Source organism: Ictalurus punctatus, chromosome 8, assembly GCF_001660625.3.
Source record: "Ictalurus punctatus breed USDA103 chromosome 8, Coco_2.0, whole genome shotgun sequence".
In the NCBI taxonomy this organism is placed as follows: Eukaryota; Metazoa; Chordata; class Actinopteri; order Siluriformes; family Ictaluridae; genus Ictalurus; species Ictalurus punctatus.
In genome coordinates this window covers 6,271,558-6,286,420 of record NC_030423.2, presented here as the reverse complement: position 1 = coordinate 6,286,420, position 14,863 = coordinate 6,271,558, and the positions used below count along the sequence as shown (strand labels likewise).

Here is a 14,863-nt window from a genome sequence, read left to right as displayed (position 1 = left end):
CACACACTCGCTCTTACACACTCATGCAGGGTAAATTTCTCTTACACCTACTGGCATGTTTTTGGGAGAAAATTGGAGAACATAGAGGAAACCCACAAGCACACAGGGAGATGCACAGGAACTCTACACAGTCACCTGAGCTCAGGATCAAACGCAGGACCCAATTCAGAAAAAAGATAAACTGAATAATGTAAATTAAACTTGTGTATTCTGACCAATTAAAGAATCTCAAAATGAAGCTACACTAGCAAAGTTGCATACTTAATAACAACCAGACTTTATAGCAGGGTCATGTTACATTCATTAATGTGGAGTACATCTCAGATCACACAGTTCATCATTTCTGCACACACTCAGGCAGAATTCTGGCACATCTTTCATTTTTGCTCATCTGTCTGCCTTACAATCGTCCCCACTTTGTCTCCCTATGCAGCACTCTAGCACACACCAGAGCTTTACCTTACAAGATAGCAGTAGTTTTAAAATCAATCATGGAACCACTATGTGCTTATTTGGCCAGAATATTCAGCAATTTTTAAAAATGGACAGAGGAAGATATTCAGCCACAGGTAAATATTTGTCTGCGTAAAGATGCCATGCCATACCCTTGTAACAGTCAGTGCTTTTTCATGGTAGAATGCCTCTCCAAGTAAAGGCTCCCTGTAAGTTTCATCCACATCCACCATGGCCTAGTCACAACAGAAATGAAGAGTCAAAGCTCAAATGAGTGGGCGAAAGACACAGTAACTGGGGAGACAATATGACAAATTCACCAAAAATCAGACTTTTTGTTCAATATTTTTCAAAAATATTAAATCTTTGAATTTCTGTTAGGGTTTCAACAGTTTATCAAAATACTTTTCTCTGGTTTTGGCCTGCTTCTGTGTGCTCTTCAAAAATAAAAAAAGGCCATGCTTATTTCAATATTCTTCAAGCCTATTCAAGTACAACACACAGTTGTACATAGTGTGTACCCAATTACACAAATGAGACAAAAATATTATACCTGGCCAATTATTTATTAAGGAAAATGATCCAATATTACATATCTGAGTGGCAAAAGTATGTGAACCTCTAGGATTAGCAGTTAATTTGAAGATGAAATTAGAGTCAGGTGTTTTCAATCAGTGGGATGATAATCAGGGGTGAGGGAGTGCCCTGTTTTATTTAAAGAACCGGGATCTATCAGTGTCTGATCTTCACAACACATGTTTGAGGAAGTGTATTATGTCATGAACAGAGGAGATTTCTGAGGACATCAGAAGAGTTGTTGAAGCTCATCAAACTGGAAAAGGCTACAAACCTATCTCTAAAAGGTTTGGACTCCACCAATCCACAGTCAGACGGATTGTGTACAAATGGAGGAAATTCAAGACCATTGTTACTCTCCCAGGAGTGTGGGCCAACAAAGATCACGCCATGAGCAAGATGTGTAATAGTCCACGAGATCACAAACGGAACCCAGGGTAACTTCTAACCAGCTAAAGGCCTCTCTCACATTGGCTAATGTTAATGTTCATGAGTCCACCATCAGGAGAACACTGAACAACAATGACATGCATTGCAGGGTTGCCATACCAAAGAACATTACTTCCCCTCTACAGTTTGCTAAAGATCACATGGACAAGCCAGAAAGCTATTGGGAAAAAAAATTGTGGATGGATGAGACCAAAATAGAATTTTTGGTTTAAATGAGAAGGATTTGGAGAAATTAAAACGTATGCATTCCAGCATAAGACCGTTTTCCCATCTGTGAAACATGATGGTGGTAGTATCATGTTTTGGGCCTGTTTTGCTGCATCTGGTCCAGGACGACTCACCATCATTGATGGAATAATTAATTCTGAATTATACCAGCGAAGTCTAAAGGATACTGTGAGGACATCTGTCCCTAATCTGAATCTCAAGAGAAAGTGGATCATGGCAGCAAGAAAATGGCCCACACAAGTTGCTCTATCAAAGAATGGTTAAAGAATAAAGTTAATGTTTTCGAACGGCCAAATCAATGTCCAATAGAAATGTTGTGGAAGGGCCTGAAGCAAGAAGTTCATGTGAAGAAGCCCACCAACATCCCAGAGATGAAGCTGTTCTTTACTGAGCTAAAATTCCTTCAAGCTGATGTGCAGAATTGATCAACAGTTACTGGAAACATTTAGTTAGTTATTGCTGCATAAGGGGGTCACAATAGATGCTGAAAACAAAAGGTTCACTCATATGTAATACTGGATCATTTTCCTCAATAAATTATTGACCAAATATAATACTTTTGTCTCGTCTGTTTAATTAGATTCTCTTTGTTTACTTTTTAGGATTTATGTGAAAATCTGAATGTTTTGCATCCCATTTGTGCAGAAATATGGAAAATTCTAAAGGATTCACAAACTTTCAAGCATCACTGTATTCTCATCACGGCTGATCGACATACTGTTGTGTACTCGCATCTCTATACGGAGATTTAAAACTAGATATTCTTTGTTATTTGTTTACCAAGTTCCAGAATTTGTCGAAAGCCACTAGGAAGCCGGTACACACTCCGCGCAGACCCTTAAACGACCGGATGTGGACTTTAACTCGGAGTCGCTGCTGGACGCAGCGGTTCAGTTCTCCTAAAGGACTGCCCTCGTGCACTACAGAGATAGAGAGGAGAAATAACTTATTTTGTTGTTGATTTGTACATAATGCCACAAAAGGCCTGATCTCTCTGAAGCATGGCACACATACACGGCATCCTGGTGAGCACATTCTTTGGAGCTCTGTGTTTAGCAGGTCTCTTCACTCCGCTCTCTCCTTCCTCTCCTCCACACGGATTTTTCACCATGAGTTTTTTCAGCCTCTCAATTCTCTCAGGATCCGCGACTCCCCTTTTCGCTTTCCGGATCCTTTTCTCCACATTTTCAGGTTTCGCCCTTCCACGCCCGCCTTTCATAAAGCTCTCATACTCCGCGAGGTTGTTAAAGCACCTGATGTTCGGGTAAGGCAGAGGAACGTCTGAAGAATACAAGGCAAGTAGCGGATCAAACTGATCTGAACTAATGTCCAGCTTCTTGTCCGTATCTGCACCATCTTTTCCGCCGGTGTCCTGCTGCTTATATGCGGTTAAACTTACTTTATGATCACAACTGATTTCACTTATTACTTCCCTCTCACTTTCCTCCATTTTTTTTTTAAATAAGCGCAGCTTCCGGCGAGTGGAGGAAACTTTGCAGACAAACTAACCCGTTTAATGCTTCAACTTAAAAGCAGGTACGTGACTGAAACTAAAACATCTAAACGTTTTATATTTACACAGTAACTATTTATTGTGGTTTGCTATATTAACATAATTATAGTGTGAAATATGCTGACATTTAACAACAACAAAAACTTTCAATAAAACAACGTCGAAGATTGGGAACCACTATTAATTCCTTTGTGCTACACGGAGCTTTAACCGCGGTGGACTGGTTTCGTTTCTAACCAGTAGGTGGCAGACTTGAGTATGGTCCAATCCAGAAACCGCTCTATTTAAGACACAGTGCGCTACGTAAGGTGTAAAAGCCATTATCTTGTGCCCTACTTAATGCACCTACATAGGGACATCAGGGCTATTAGGGATTCAGCCGAAGAATTACAGTTACGTTAGCAGAGTAGGGATTCTTCGTACGGTTCGGATGTTTATAGAAAACCACGCTCTGTTCTCGCAGTTGTTTTTTTTTTAATTATTGTATTCCGACGACAAATTCTGTTGTATTTATGCAGCTAAAAGAAAGACTGTAAGATTATATTGATAACATTCTCTTATTGTATACAGGTAATGGGGATATTCCATTGTTTTAGTCACTAGCTAAAATTAGTTTTCTTGCTGTGATGATAGCTAAGGTTAGCTAGCACGTACCCAACATGGTTTGTTTTAATAGCACAGTTAGCTAAGATTTAACTGTTTCCTTTGTATTCTGACAGATCAATTCTGTTCGGTAAGTTTTAACTGTAACACATACATTAATTAGACGACCTGTTGGGAAATCTCCAGAGTTTTGTAATGCTGCTATACTTCTTTTCAGAAGTGATTCTTCACAGGAAAGGAAACATGTTTTTTAAAGGGCTTGACTAGGTTCAGATCATACAGTCTGATGATGTTTGTAGTCTGAGGGTCTGTATACACCAGAAACGTTGCTGTGACTTCATTTGCACCTCCTTATTCATCTAAGGTATTGTATTCGAGATTTTGTGCATCCTACTGTGAAACTGTATGTTATCCTCTTTTGTTAAATGTGTTTACTGACATCTGTTCCACTTCTTGCAGCTTGCCATGGAGTTCCCAGGTCATAGTCAGCAGCTCCTGGCCAGTCTGCGCTCTCAGCGTCTACAGGGATTCCTGTGTGACTGCACAGTCAGAGTTGGTCCCACACGTTTTCTGGCTCACCGTGCTGTGCTGGCCTCCTGCTCACCTTTCTTCCACATGTTCTACTCTGAACACCCAGTAGGCAGCACGTCTACAGTAAACGGAGGACCTGAGACAGACACCGTCACCATTAATGGAGATATAGTGACCCCTTCAGCATTCGGGTTGCTCCTCGATTTCATGTACGAAGGAGTACTCCAGTTGGCAGCACACCCACCTCCGGAAGATGTTCTCGCCGCAGCCAGTTTCTTGCACATGAACGACGTGGTCCGAGTCTGTAAGAAAAGACTACAGGGTCGTGGACTGGCTGAGGCTGACAGCACCAGGGCAGAAGAGGGAGGAGGTGAAACTGGGGGAGATGGACCAGTGTTTAGTGGGTCGTCTCGAGAAGGAAAGTTGAATGGCCGAAGGGAAATGGTGGACGGAGGACAAGGAGCTGTCAGGGTTTCAGCGTCAAATCCAGCCTCGTCTCCCTCAATAACACAGCGTCCTCAGCCAAGCCAGCAGTCAACGTTTCATATTAACACTAAAGCCGAGACAAACACTGGCATACCTAATTGCAACACACACAGCATTAACCTGGGAAGTCCAGACATGGCGGACACTACTCAGCCAGGCATGGACTCTGTTCCAGCTTCCAATGATTCTGGACCAAGCTTGTACAGTTCCTCTCCTGGACCTGCTAGAGCTGGCATTGCTGCTGCTGCTAATATGGAGGCTACACTTTCAAGTCCTTGCAGCACCACAGAACCAGTTCAAACAGAAACAGAAACTCCGCCCAGTACATCCACTGTTATGGTTCTAGTTCCTGTGGAACACAGCCGAAATAGAGAGTCCAGTCAAGAAATATCCATGTCAAAAGAAATTAGCAATGTTTTTATGGTTGCCACTAATCATCCTGGTCAAACCAAGAAACCCATGTCGATACAGCACAACGGACCAAGTTTAAGTGATGACGTGAGACATACTGCCAGAGGTTTACATGAACAGCCACGGTCGCAGTCATGTTCTCCCATGCCGTTGTCTTCAGCAGGCCGAGAAGATGGTAGTGAAGAGACGGCAAACGTGAAGGTGGAGGCCATAGTTATCTCAGATGAAGAGTCAGAAGACATGGAAGAGACACCTGTTAGGGTCCGAGAGCGAAGGAGAGATGTTGACTTAGAAGAAAGGGAGAATTTTGAGAGCACTAATGATGTTGAGATCACCAATGCTCACTTCATACCTCCACACACATTAATGCAACTTTCACATAATCACCAAGAGCCAATCTCGTTCCCTTTTTCACCACAGGGTCCTAGTGCCTCCTCTTCGGACACGCCCAGCTTCCCGTCTACCCTTTTTACAGCAGCATCGCAGCAAGCAGAGCAGCAGACTATCTACTTTGAGGAATATCACGAATCTCTTGGGAATTATGTAGAAGATGTTCCTACATGTTCCACTTGTGGAAAGACGTTTTCTTGTGCTTATACACTGAGGAGGCACGCCATAGTGCACACACGAGAGCGTCCTTATGAATGCCGTTACTGTTACCGGAGTTACACACAGTCTGGGGACTTGTACAGGCACATAAGGAAGGCGCATGATCATGATTTGCCAATGAAGCGCAGCAGAACAGAATCTGACCCTCCCCCATCCCCACCTCCTCCTCAAGCACCTCAGACATAACAAGATACATGCTCAGTCATACTGGACAGAGTGTCAAAGCTGTTGCAAAAGCTAAAATCATATACATGTTTTTTTTGTTTGTTTGTTTTTTAACAGGTTGTGTGGACCAACTTTGCAAAGGACTGTTATTGTTCATCTTTAGTATCAGAAAGTGAGCATTCAACATTGAACTTAACCTGTCACTGGATAACATTGTGACCAAAAACAAAACATCCCATTCAGGACATCCTTCAATGTCCTTTATAAATCATAATCACTGTCTAGCTTCTCAGGTTAGATACAAACAGAATAAGCTTTTAATTTTTTAAAAATTCAGTCTCTTCTGAAAGTATTGGAACTATATATATATATATATATTTAGACTTCGAGATCAAAAGATGAATGAGATGATTGATCAGAATTTTAACTTTCATATCCTCACATTTACATCTAGATGTGTTAAACAACTTGGAATATGGCACCTTTTGTTTGAAGTCACCCATTTTTCAAGTGATCAAAAATATTGTAACATAGGACTGACCAGTGTTTCTTGTTGCCCAGGTTTGCTCTGTTAGATTTATTGCTTAACCAAGTAATAGCTCTGAATCTCTACTCTTGGACTGAGCCCTAAGTTTCATCTGTGAAGACTGCATTTATTCTCAAAAAGGATAAATCAACATGAAGACCACAGATCTGTCTATGGGAGAAAAGCCATGAAGCTGAGGAAAGAGGAAAAATGCAACAAGGGAATAGCAACAGTCAGTGACCTCACCCACAACCTCCACAGGGCAGGAGTGAACATATCACAATTCACTGAATATGATTTCAAGAACAGAAATATAGAGGCCATACCACAAGATGCAAACCACTCATCAGCAGTAATAATCGGAATGCCAGATTGGAATTCGCAAACAAATATAGAGATGAGCACCAATAATTACCAAAGTGGTGGAAAGACCAGTGTGGAGAAATAAAGGATCTGCTTGTGATCCAAAACATACAAGCTCCTCTGTAAACAAGGTGGAGGTAGTGTCATGGCTTGGGCTTACATGACTGCTTCTGGAACAGGTTCAACTGGTGTAACTTATGATGGTAGCAGCAGAATGAATTCAGAAGTTTACAGGAACCTTTTGTCTGCCAATTTTCAGAGAAATCCAATTTAATTTGGAGGAACTTCAGTGTTCCTATTAATTACCTAGAGGGTGGCGCTACAGTTTCATAATGAACCAAAAACATTTTTACACTTTTCATAACAACATAGAAGATCAGTGTTTTGCACCGGTGCTCTCATGCCATCTCTGCCATCCCGGTCAGTCACCCGAATACTTATTATTTTTGTTAGCAGTGGGCAGGCCCAAGTTGCTTGACTGTAACCTCAGATATCATTGACTAATTTTTCCAGAAATCCATTTTCCATTTTTCACCGTGACGACCTGTTAGCGAAGTTACCTGTTCTTTGTGAGAGATATGGCTTCATTCACAGACACTCATGAGTTATTTAATTATCTATTTTTATTTGTTATTAGTTTTTGATACCCTTGCAACATACATTATGTATATTACAGCAATTAATTATAGTTTGAGCACAAACTGAGTTTGAGCATCTGATTAAAAGTGAATAATAAAGAAACACAATCAACAAATCATATTTACAAGACAGCAATATGACTTGAACTAAATCTTTCACTAAAACGAGTGTTTCATCCCCTTGTAGCAACGTTGGAGTCAGTGGCTTTAAGTTCAGTAAAGTCACAATCCTCTGTTACTAAGCCAATGATTTATTATCTGGGGCTCACAATTAACTATGAAGAATCTTACTCTTTGAATTATTTATGATATGATAACAGCTGGATCGATCGCTATCTATTAAAGTCCCAATGATGCAAAGGCCAGCTAGTAAACTCGTAGAACACTTCCTGTCTATTAACAACTGTTAAAGATACCCTGTATTTACATATATCATATTACATAATGTAGTATGTTGCAATTGAAAACTATCAACAAATGAAAAAAATGAATGACACATGCAGTGTGTCCAAATGAGAGCATCAGTAACGCGCTTGGATACTTGCCATGGATTTGCCACCATAAGTACACCCCCTGACCCCCTAAGGAGTCAGATGTCTAGCCACCACAGTCTCGCAAAATCCAGTGGGAAACACTGAACTTCACCATGCAGCGAGACAATGACCCAAAACCCTGCCAACTCAACAAAGGACTTCATCATGGCAAAACAGTGGAAGGTTTTAGATGTTCCAAGTCAATCACCAGATCGTAAAGTGCACCTATTATGGTTTTTCAAATATGACCTTTCATGTAGTGTGTTATAGAGCTGTTTGTGAATGTAAAAGGTGTGTAAAGTTTCAAAAAATCAAAGCGCACAACAGAGTTATTGACTCCCAAAAGAAGGAACAGATTCTGAAGAGCTGAAACGAGTCATTAGTAATTCCAGACTTATTTCTTGTACATAAGTTTGTATTTCTTCTACATAAATTTGTAACAAAACCCACTGGTCTTCATTGGCTGAGAGCGGTAGACAGCAGACTGGGACATCTGAGCAATCAGAGCAGCATATGCTCTCTGAAAGAAAGAGTTTAGAATGAATCCTTTACAACGGATCATTTAACGAGTCGTTTGTGACACTGGGGGCCAAAGATAATGCTGCAATTCAAATTATGAGCATGTTAGTGTTTTTTTTTTTTACCTTAGATGCATGTACATCTATTGTATGAGAGCTTTAAAACAAAATTAGGCATGTTTCAAAACCATAATGTGCGCTTTAACCCAATTGAGTATGCATTTCACTCCCCCCCCCCTCCCCCTTTACACTTTTGCTCACTTAAAAATTGGATGGTCTGACAACAAAGGTACCATGTTCTAAGTTGTTTAACACACCTAGATGTAAATACCAAGAAATGAAAGCTGAAATTCCGATCTATGGTCTCATGTTCATCTTTTGATCTCAAACCCAAATGTCTTTGGTGTATAGTGAAACAATTGACTTGGCCTTGTTGTTCCAATACTTTTGTAGGGGAACATGTTAACTCATTCAATAAGAATCTTACCTATGTTGCATAAAGTAATGTTAACTTCCTAAATTTGACCATCAGAACCTGCAGCAATCTACAAACACAAATATGGATTTCCAATGAAAATAAAGTACATAGCTATGAGGGATGCAGTTAACTTTTCTGTTACAGAGACGATGTCGTCCTCTGCTTTTAAAAGGATTAAATTCCCTTCTTTGGGAACAATATCCGGGGCAAACAATGTACCTCTGTCTGTTATTTGAATGGGACAAAGTTTGTATTTTGCCGTTTCTTCTTTACGAGACACCAACTCCATCTACCTAGACAGCCTGCTTTCACATGGAAGGAGTAGATACACCTGTTTGAAATAGCTTACATTAATATAAGGTTGTTGAATATCACTGTTTATCAATCCTTCTTCAGTAACGGCTTCATCCTGGTAAGGCTAGCAGTGGATCCAGAGCCTATACTGGGAATACTGGGGAAGGATGCCAGGTCATCACAGAGCTCATCGTATATCAAATAAATTATTGGCTTGTGCCAAGTCTGCATGTAATTAGTTATTTCTAATTCAAACACATGCAACATGTCTCATCCATCAGCAGCTAAATATTTACAGTACTTCTGGTTTTATATCCTTATTGTGAAATAGCAAACAGAAAGTGTGGTAAATATGCATATTGTATTTGTCACAAACTTGTGGCATTGGTTGTTGCAGGTCTTTGCTATTGCAGTACCAGAATTTGCACAAGCCAGAAGGTTCCAGAAAGCTACATGCAGGAGTGTAGAATACACATTTCATCTAAATGCAAAAAGACCAAACAAAGTGTGATCATACAAGTTATGAACCAGTGTTTACCTAACCACCACATGATAAAGCAGTGAAATCTGGACAGTATAGATGTCTTTCAAGCCGAGTTGCAATTTCTTGCAAAATCCCATTAGCGTTATATTTGTTTTCTAGTGATTTTCTTCAATATGTCCACAGTCACACTATCTCAATTTCACGTATTTTTTTTTTTTTAAATGATTCATGTGATGAAATAACACGTCAGCATTTCCAAGACCAAGGTGTTGTGGATTCCAATATTTTGCTGTATGTATGGTGATGAGTCCATGGACTCCATAACTGTTTCAGGTTATGATTATTTTAATTATTTACAGTCTCTGCAAACAAAATCCTCAACAGCATGTCTCGCATTGAGCACTTTTGATAAAAGGTTTTTAATGTTTCATGCAGTAGTCTGAAATGTGTCGTAGTTTTGTAGTTATTCCGATTCAAAACTGGGTCCTCATTTTCATTTTGTCTAATCCAGTAGATTTACACAAAATTAATTCATGTGATCCACAATGTACAAGTTGTTTCATTTCAATATGTAAAACAGCTCAATGTTGTGAATAAACCTTTTAAAAATTGCTGACTGAGTCATCTATTGTTTATTTCTGTACAACTCAGACTTTTGTGTATATTTATTATACGCAATCATGTGTAAAGGGTAACAATGCATAAATATTACAAGTAAAAACGTGCCGAAATGAACACATGACCTCAGGGCAGTCAGAATAATCATGTAGGTTTTCGGGTAGTAAACAAACTGGTGAAAATGTAACCGTACACTGGGTAAGAAATGTGTCCTGATGAAGCTTTCAGTCTTCCACTGGTGCATGCATCTGAGAAAACAAAATGATAAACAGGTTTTTCTTCAGTCAAAAGCCAGAAGCCAGTTTTAGTCTGATCTATAAAAAATAAACTCACCATCTCTGCTAATTTTGGCCATGCCATTGACATCATGACTCGATCATCTGATGTGGGAGGAGTCTCCAAATTCCAATATGTAAAATTATGAAAAACTGAAGAAACCTTAACAACTCGGTCCTACAAAAGTTTTTAGACAAGAATTAAACGTATATAGATTAGTTCTTAAAAAAAAAAAAAACCCACCACACTCATTTTCTTCAAATAAAAAGATTTTTTAGATATATACTATTGTCACTAGTATTCATATGCTATTAGTTATTGAGTATAGACAATACAGAGAGTAGTGTCCTGGAAAATGCTGTGCTGTGTAATGACTGCATCTGATATTCATGTCAATTAAAAAAAAAATTCACATTCTCTCATCAAGGACAACACTAAATGATACAACCTTCAGAACCTGAAATCCTGCACTTCATAATACAGTCTGTACAGTATTACAGGGAGCTTTTTGTGATTGTTTTTTTGTTTTTTTTTGCAGAAAACTACTTCAATTGGCAAAACTGCAATTGCACAAAATAGTTTTGCACGGCCTTTTGCAGTGTTGTTTGTTGGTAAATGAGATCTTTTAGCTGCATTCATGTTCGACGCAGTGAGGGCTTTGGCTGAATGCACATTTTTATGATGTCACATGATGCATCTTGGACTAAATCTTTGGTAATTTAGAAAAATTACAAGCTCATCTGAATACTGTGTTGTTTTTTTGCATTGCTTGATTTTGCATTCATTTCTGCAATCACAAAGTCCTGGAGGGACTGATAAGACATCCCAATTTATTTATTTATTTTTAAATGGGACTTTGGAAGTGTCTAGATCAACAATATACAGGTCCTTCCTATGTGGGAGTTTTTTATTTTATTTTAGAGCATGGAGTAAGTATGCAGTATAAATGCTCCACCTTTACCAAAATGCCAATAAACAATGTGATAAGAAAGACTAACACAAAAAATACATTATTAAATAATTATCACAAAAACTCCTGGATAAAAGTCAATTAAAATGTGCTTCATTTTAAGCAGAATTTTCTAGAGACTATAACACTAACACCAGTGTAAGTGTGTGATGTGATGTACTGTACATGTTCAGTAATGGTTTGATTGGTGATACTGTATAGATTTTCAGGCATGGTGTACTGAAGGTTTAATCTGACGCTTCTGTGAACAAGGACATCTCATTTCATAAATAATTTTGCTCTTGAATTCCTCTTGTCTGTATTCCCTTTCCTCACACCCTTTCCTTGTGCCTTCAGGCCCAAGGAGCTAAGAGGTGAAGAAAGGAAGCAAGGAAAAGTCAACTTTTAAGAAATATGTTATGTTTATAAGTCTAGGGATTTGCCTATTGAAGATGATCAACAAACACCTTTATAATTAAATACATTTGGGTATAAAAACCACCTTATTGTGGGTATTATTTAGAAACCGATGCTGATCTATACATCACACACACAGAATTTTACAGGAAAAAGCATACACGGTTTTTAGAAGAAATAAATCAATGCAATGCAAATCTGTGCAAGTCCAGGTTGAGTCTGTTAGTCACACTTAACCAGTGAAATAAAAGGCAGATATTTATCAGATCATGTGGACATGGCAACTTCTCATCCAGTTCCCAAAACAGCTGACTGTCAGCTATATACAAATACCTTTACTGTCACTGTTCAAGTACAGTGACTGTCACACTGCACTACATTAAATATTTATAAATATCTTTAATGAAATAGAAAGATATACAATACAATCATGACAACAGTGTACATTTTGTGCTCTTTGCAAGGGCATAACTTTCACAATCTATATAACTGGCTGCTGGGCTTTTACTGCTCATCTAGGTTTACAGGAGAAAATTGCAATAACTTGAAACTCAGTATAACTGTTGATTTCTTGAATCCTCTGGGTTAACTAAAATGTACACTCACCATTCACTTTAATAGGAACACCTGTAAGCCTGCTTATTTTTGCAGTTATCCAATTAGCCAATCACGTGGCAGAATAAAATGGTGAAATGGTGCCAAAAAAAAACAAACAAAAAAAAAAACGAACATCCTGTGTGAAGAGGGTCTGCAGGCTGAAACACCTTGTTGATGAGAGAGATCAGAGGAGAATGACCAGACCGGTTTGAGCTGACAGGAAGTCTATAGTAACTTAAATAAGCACTCTGTACAATTGTGGTGAGCAGAAAAGCATCTCAGCATGCACAGCACATCACACCTTGAGGTGGATGAACTACAACAGTAGAAGACCACATTAGGTTTCACTTCTGTCAGCCAGGAACAGGAATCTGAGACTATCATGGACACAGACACACCCAAACTGGACAGTTCAGGAAAAAGTCCAGGTGATTATTTTTCCCTAATCTTCAGGATTAGAAGGTGTGGAATTTGATGTGTTCTCAGCATGCTTTTAAAGAGTGATTATAAGTTATCAGATCACACCATTCTGTGTAAACTCCAGAGGCTGTTATGTGTGAAATTCTCAGGAGATCAGCAGTTTCTGAAATACTCAAACCAGCCCAACTGGTACCAACAGCCATGCCATCGGTTAAAGTCCCATAATCACAAATTTTCCCCCATTCTGATGTTTCATGTTAATATTAACTGAAGCTCCTGACCTGTATCTGCATCATTTTATGTATTGTGCTGCAGCTACATGACTGACTGATTAGATAATTGTATGAATTGTGCAGGTGTTCCTAATAACGTGGACAGTGAGTGCATCTATTCCTCAGCTCTTGGCTATTCTCTCAGCAGAAAGCAGTCAGTTGCATTTCTTCTACATCTGGCTAACTGTTGTTTTTTTTTTAAATACTGGTGAATGAAAATTTGACAGTTGTCTGTACACTTGTCTGCTGAAGGCTGACATATGATGAGCAAATCTTTACTCATTTCTTTTTAGAAAATAAGGAGGTTAAAGTGGCACTTGTGTATAAAGAAAACTCAGGCTGGAACAACCCCTGAGCTGACGACTACTACTACAGTCGGATACTTCAGTATACTTACTTCTTGATCAGATGAGGGTTTCTGTACCTCCTTCAGCACCAGACCAGTGTAGCCTTGAGGGTGCGTCACTTCCTGACCTTTCAGCCCCCGCCCCCTAAACGACACTGTCTTTTCTACAATCAACCACACACAGAGAAACATACAGGATGAGCCGTCTCTGAAATGTACTGCATTCTTAAAAGTGAACTAAAACCCACAGGGAGGACAAACCGTGCTTTCGCTCCTTCACTGTGGGAGTGAAAAACTCGGCCACTTGTGCAGCTCCGTCGTGCTCAATGTCGCAGGGAAGCAGGTGAACTTCGGACTGATGCACCTGAGTCCCAGAGCCGAGCTGCACCACAGTCACACAGCTGTTCATTGCCATCTGAGAACACAGCTGCACTTACACACCTCCCCATTCAAACTGCCCTCATGCCTTCTACACCAGCACACTAGGGATTGTGAAATAATGTCTTCTACACCTTGTACCACTAATATATACTATATATATATATATATATATATATATATATATATATATATATATATATATATACTATATATATATATACTATATATATATATATATATATATATATATACTATATATATATATATATATATATATATATATATATATATATATATATATATATATATATACTATATATATATATATATATATATATATATATATATACACTATATACACTATATATATATATATACTATATATATATATACTATATATATATATATATATATATATATATATATATATATATATATATATATATATATATATATATATATATATATATATAATCATAAATACATTACATAATGAGAAAGCATCATAACTACAGAACAATTGCACTAGTAAGTCCCTTTTTCACTGGCTGTTGAATAAAAGTTCACTTTATAGACATTGTCTAACTTTCCACACCACAATGAATATTACAGCCAGTTTTGAGCAGCTAAACTAAACCTTACCTTTAAAAAATGACCTCTTGTTGTTTGGGAGAAAACCCGCTCAGTTTGCGGTCAGTATAGTTGTAGTGAGGCGCTTTTGGCGGGTG

At 38.6% G+C, this 14,863-nt stretch overlaps 4 protein-coding genes across 6 annotated transcripts in view; 2 read left to right on the top strand and 2 right to left on the bottom strand.

Annotated features, from left to right (window-relative positions):
• Positions 1 to 3,213, bottom strand: part of lsm11 (LSM11, U7 small nuclear RNA associated) — a 7,276-nt gene extending 4,063 nt beyond the window's left edge. The window contains exons 1-3 of the mRNA XM_017474008.3: positions 2,722 to 3,213; positions 2,488 to 2,627; positions 606 to 689 (exon numbers count right to left, since the gene is read on the bottom strand). Of these exons, the coding sequence (XP_017329497.1) occupies positions 606 to 689; positions 2,488 to 2,627; positions 2,722 to 3,157 (660 nt within the window). The 5' untranslated portion in view covers positions 3,158 to 3,213. The remainder of the gene's footprint in view (positions 1 to 605; positions 690 to 2,487; positions 2,628 to 2,721) is intronic.
• mid1ip1l (MID1 interacting protein 1, like) overlaps positions 1 to 14,863 on the top strand; it is a 183,181-nt gene that overhangs the window by 98,545 nt on the left and 69,773 nt on the right. The window lies entirely within an intron of this gene.
• zbtb3 (zinc finger and BTB domain containing 3) lies at positions 3,177 to 10,472 on the top strand. Of its 2 annotated transcripts, XM_047157092.2 has the most exons (3): positions 3,277 to 3,953; positions 4,041 to 4,187; positions 4,283 to 10,472. In XM_047157092.2, the coding sequence occupies exon 3, from the start codon at positions 4,289 to 4,291 to the stop codon at positions 6,044 to 6,046; it is 1,758 nt and encodes a 585-aa protein (XP_047013048.1). In that variant the 5' UTR covers positions 3,277 to 3,953; positions 4,041 to 4,187; positions 4,283 to 4,288; the 3' UTR covers positions 6,047 to 10,472. The 2 variants fall into 2 exon arrangements, with proteins under 2 accessions (XP_017329496.1, XP_047013048.1); XM_017474007.3 differs by lacking the exons at positions 3,277 to 3,953; positions 4,041 to 4,187 and adding an exon at positions 3,177 to 3,243.
• rnaseh2c (ribonuclease H2, subunit C) lies at positions 10,473 to 14,863 on the bottom strand. Of its 2 annotated transcripts, none has more exons than XM_017473306.3 (5): positions 14,778 to 14,863; positions 14,016 to 14,236; positions 13,806 to 13,918; positions 10,811 to 10,930; positions 10,473 to 10,725 (listed from the first exon to the last, which is right to left on the bottom strand). In XM_017473306.3, the coding sequence occupies exons 2-5, from the start codon at positions 14,167 to 14,169 to the stop codon at positions 10,702 to 10,704; spliced, it is 411 nt and encodes a 136-aa protein (XP_017328795.1). In that variant the 5' UTR covers positions 14,170 to 14,236; positions 14,778 to 14,863; the 3' UTR covers positions 10,473 to 10,701.

What these genes read in the sequence shown, in the direction of transcription:
- zbtb3 (XM_017474007.3), top strand. Translation starts at nt 4,289, where the DNA reads ATGGAGTTCCCAGGTCATAGTCAGCAGCTCCTGGCCAGTCTGCGCTCT.
- rnaseh2c (XM_017473306.3), bottom strand. Translation starts at nt 14,169, where the DNA reads ATGGCAATGAACAGCTGTGTGACTGTGGTGCAGCTCGGCTCTGGGACT. An exon ending in AACCCTCATCTGATCAAGAA is followed by an intron (nt 10,931 to 13,805) that starts GTAAGTATACTG and finishes AAACTTTTGTAG; the next exon opens with GACCGAGTTGTTAAGGTTTC. An exon ending in GGCCAAAATTAGCAGAGATG is followed by an intron (nt 10,726 to 10,810) that starts GTGAGTTTATTT and finishes TTGTTTTCTCAG; the next exon opens with ATGCATGCACCAGTGGAAGA.